Source organism: Phalaenopsis equestris, unplaced genomic scaffold (assembly GCF_001263595.1).
Source record: "Phalaenopsis equestris unplaced genomic scaffold, ASM126359v1 Scaffold000339, whole genome shotgun sequence".
NCBI lineage: Eukaryota > Viridiplantae > Streptophyta > Magnoliopsida > Asparagales > Orchidaceae > Phalaenopsis > Phalaenopsis equestris.
Genome location: NW_018164781.1, coordinates 260,540 through 264,910, shown reverse-complemented (window position 1 = coordinate 264,910; position 4,371 = coordinate 260,540). Strand labels below are relative to the sequence as shown.

Below are 4,371 nucleotides of genomic sequence, written 5' to 3'. Positions count from 1 at the left end.
ATACTTGCATATAAAGTATTTTTAAGATACTTAAGTATCTTAATGATTGCAAATTAATTTGATATTGAGAGTTGGGGTGAAAGTGAAGGCTGACTTGTGAGCCGGCTCGTGCTCGATTCGATAAGCGGTTCATGAATTGAGCTCGATGAGCTAACTAGCAAAGCTCAAGCAAGCTTTGACTCAAGGGGAGCACCCACATAGGGTCCATGGGAGACAATTACCCCCCTCAAATTCATATTTTTACTTAGATGAGAGGATAATTTGGTCTTTTGCCCTTCATGAACTATCAACTTTTGCACCTCCTGAAATATTATTTTGTCCTTCGTTGCGCTAGCCTCTCCCATGTTGGGTTTAAGAGGCAGTTTGTCTCCTCAAAAAATAGAGGCTTGTTCACCTCTGTCTGACTTGACTCGTTAGCTTGTGAGACAAATTTTAACAATTAATAAAAATAATACTTAACATATATCAAACTTCAAGATTTTTCTTTAAATTCTTAAAAGTGTTTGAAAACTGATATCTTATATTTTACCTCAAGTGTGTTTTTATTAATTATTCCTAAATGCTTCTTCCATTTATCATTTCATTATAACAATAGCTTGACTTAATATTTTTTATCTCTTGCTCATGAGCTTGCTTCAACTCATAGAATTAAGTTCGAGCTTGAGCTAAAACTCGATTAATCTATCAACTTCAAGCTCAAGTACAGTGTTGCTCGAGCTAGACTCGACTCGTTTGCACCTCTAATTGAGAGTGTTAGACGACTCTCACTGAGATACTCGATATTCCTAAAAACATACAAATTTTAGACATAAAAGACCATTCGGCGAATGTCCCGAAGTTTCTCTTTATATTTCAAGTGTTTGATTTGGACCTTAAAGTTAAATCATGCACTTGCCAACATATTATCATAATTAGAATCCTATTAAAACTTTCTTAATGCATAATCAGCTCTAAAGCATTCAATTTCATAAGTTCTAATTAATCACTGCAATATAAATGCTTAACGTCGGTTTTATACTTATTACAATTTATGGAAACATAATAAAGAGAAGTTTACACTTATACCCCTGCAACAAAATAGTTCCTCGCATATTTAGATCAAGCAATTTCAATGCCATTAGGCTTGTTTCTCTGAAATATTACTAGAGGTGGTTGATAACACGTCTGAATGACAATTCGGATGCGACCATACGACAGTAGATCGCACGGCTATCCATTCGTACTGTCGTCCAGACTTGCGGTGAGCCGTACATTATAATATATCTCATTAAAAAAAATAAATAAAAATAGACTAATAAATTTAAATGATATCAACATGTGAAGGCCTAAGCATCCTAAAAACCACAGAAATATATACTTTTTACTAATATATAAGTTAATAAAAATGTGACTAAAAAGTATTTTTCCATTATTTTATACATAAAATATGAACAAACAAATCATATACCTCTACATGACAAGGGAACAAAAATATTCTTCACTCAGAAACCTCATCATTAGGCTTTTCCAATTGCCACAGCTAATCTGTCCATCAAAAGGAGCTAGCAGATCCACTCTTCTCTGTTTCCCCAGCAGTTATCATCCACACCACACGTATCTTCCTCATGGAAACTGCTCAGTGGCATCAACAGGTAATCAATAATCAAATTAACACAAAAATATCAATCTTTTTGCCTTTTCTTTTTGATATTTATAACTTTAAATCATCACTTCCTCCTCCTTTTAATCAGAAGATGATAGTTTCAGTCTTCAGATTGCTCTTTCCTGTTTCTGTCTCTTCTTTTTTACTTTTATCTGTCTTTGTCTCTCTTTTTTGAGCTGAAATGCAAAAATGATGGCATGAAAAATGAAAAATGTAATATGGACCCCATGAAAAGGAGAAAAAATTGAGCATGTAAGACGTTAGTAATATAGGGAAGTAATATGGACCCCATGAAAAGGAGAAAAAATTGAGTATGTAAGACGTACGCAGCGATTAGTAATATAGGGAGGTTATTCAGAGGGTATTGGGGAGTTATAGACGCGTTATACCCACTGTAACCTCTCAGTAACCTACCTGTTAGGTAGGTTTAACAGGTAGGTTACAGGGAGGTTACAAGGGTTATAATGCGGATAAAACCTATCAATACCCTCTGAATAATCTCCATGACGTACACGGCGTTACGTACGCGCAAATTTTTCTCTATGAAAAGTTTCTCCTCACTTTTTGCTGTATTTTTTTCCGAACATCTTTTCAGTTTTCTTCTTCTGTTTCTTCTGTTTATCTTTTTTGTTTTGATATATATGAAGTATCTGTGTTCAGGGACTGGAGAGGAAGGTGAGGCCTTACAAGGAGAAAGCTTTAAACTGTCCAAGATGCAACTCAACAAACACCAAATTTTGCTACTATAACAATTACAGCTTCAGCCAGCCAAGGTATTGTTATTAATTTGATTTTATTTGTTTAATATCCTATGTTAGAGTGGATTTAAGCAAGATTTAGCCTAAGTTTTGTCAAATTGATTTTTTAAAATTTTTGGAGGCTTTAAGTTTTATTATTTTGATGAATCTTTTTATTAATTAAATTTTGGATTTGTAGTTGATTAAATCCCAGTCTTCATGTAGACCTAAAAAGATTTCTCCTTTACATAAATTTAAAATATTAAACCAAATAATCACATAAATAATCAAATTATAGCATAATTTAACATTTGTTATACAACAACGTTTGTTACCTTGGGTTGCTGCGTTCGGACAACGGCTGCGATGCACTGATGATCGTGAGGTTTCCCTTAGCTGCGATCAATGCACCCCAATGATTATTCGGACGCGGCACTGCTTCGGGAAAACTTACACAATTTTATTTTTTCCAATCTATGAGACTGTGCTTCACTCTTATAATTTACATCTCCACAGATTCTTCTGCAAGTCATGCAGGAGATATTGGACACAGGGAGGAACCCTTAGAAATGTACCAATTGGTGGAGGCTCAAGGAAGAAGAAGAGATTCAACCCATCTTCATCCTTACCTCCACCTGCAGCAACAAAATCAGCTCCTATAGTTTCCTCCACTTCAATGAATCTCCAGCCTTCTAAACTCATTCCTCATGAGCTCAGCTCCTTCTCCCTCTTTTCTTCTTCTTCCTCCATGTCTGCAACCAGGAGTGGAATCTCATTTGAGGGCTCGAGTTTAAGCAAGGAAAATGAACTCTCAGCAAATGCAAGGAAAAGGCTGCGCATGTTAGCTCCTTCTTCCATGAGCTTGTATTGTCAGGAGCTTCATGCATTGGGTTTGCAGAAGCAGGGAGGATTCGGTATGGAAGAGCTTATGTGGTCAGGGGTAAAGCTTCCATTACAGTATGGAGTTGGTGGCATGAAGGAAAGTAAGGAGGCGGGAGGAGATGGGGAACATGCATTGCCTTTTGAGGATTTGAATCAAGTTACCGTTAAGGGTTCTTGTGATGAGATTGTTGGGGGAGTAGATCCAAGTTTGTTTTGGGAAGGTGTAATGGGTAATGATGGTGGAGGAGGAGGAGGAGGAGGAGGATGGTAGAGGAGGAGGAGGATGGTAGAGGAGGAGGAGGATGGTAGAGGAGGAGGAGGATGGTAGAGGAGGAGGAGGATGGTAGAGGAGGAGGATAAATTATTAGGTACGGAAGATGTTCGGTGTCTGAACATGATAATTTTTCTAGAAAGTCCAGATGACAGCGGTGTGAATTATATCACGCTGCTGTGCAAATGACATAGTGCGATCTGCACCGTCGTCCAAATATCCAGACGAGTTTTGAGGGGTATGTACTTTGAGAAAGATTAAAGTTGTGATACTTTTGTGCATTAGCTACTTTTATTGTGGTTGATGATTTGCATGAATTTGCTTCATTTTAAGTCATGGAAGAACCAAGGGTTAGAGGTTGCTCTCGAATTGCTATGTTTTAAGAAAAAATATTTTTATGCGAGTATATATATACATGATACTTTTCTCTTTAAATCAAGCTTCGTTACCTTTAAATTTAAGATTATTTTTTTTCCTAATTAAAAATGATTCGGGGCCTACAGTGATCATTAGTAACCAACATTATTTTGAGGGTGGGCAAAATCAAAAAATATTTTGAAGGTGGGACAAAACTATTAAATTATCAAAACTAGATTAAAAAAAGGTTAAATTTTACCTTTTATTTTTTTGTTAAATTTATTATTTATATAAAAAAATGATATATTTTTTAATTTTTTTGTTAAAAAAATGAAGAAGCATGACATATATGTAAAAATGATGAAACATGACATATATGCAATAAAAATTATTTGATAACTTTCAGCTTTATTAGTAAAATAAAAAAGAGCTCAACTTTCTATCTATCAATCTATCAATATATATATATATATATATATATA

General features: G+C 35.2%; 1 protein-coding gene across 1 annotated transcript; it reads left to right on the top strand.

The window, feature by feature from the left end:
* Positions 1-1,503: 1,503 nt before the first annotated feature.
* Positions 1,504-3,523, top strand: LOC110025874 (dof zinc finger protein DOF4.6-like; the record flags this gene model as incomplete). The annotated part of the gene is made up of 3 exons (XM_020726556.1): positions 1,504-1,631; positions 2,303-2,415; positions 2,896-3,523. Coding segments are annotated over exons 1-3 (768 nt in total), but the record flags the coding sequence as incomplete, so codon positions are not given.
* Positions 3,524-4,371: the final 848 nt, after the last annotated feature.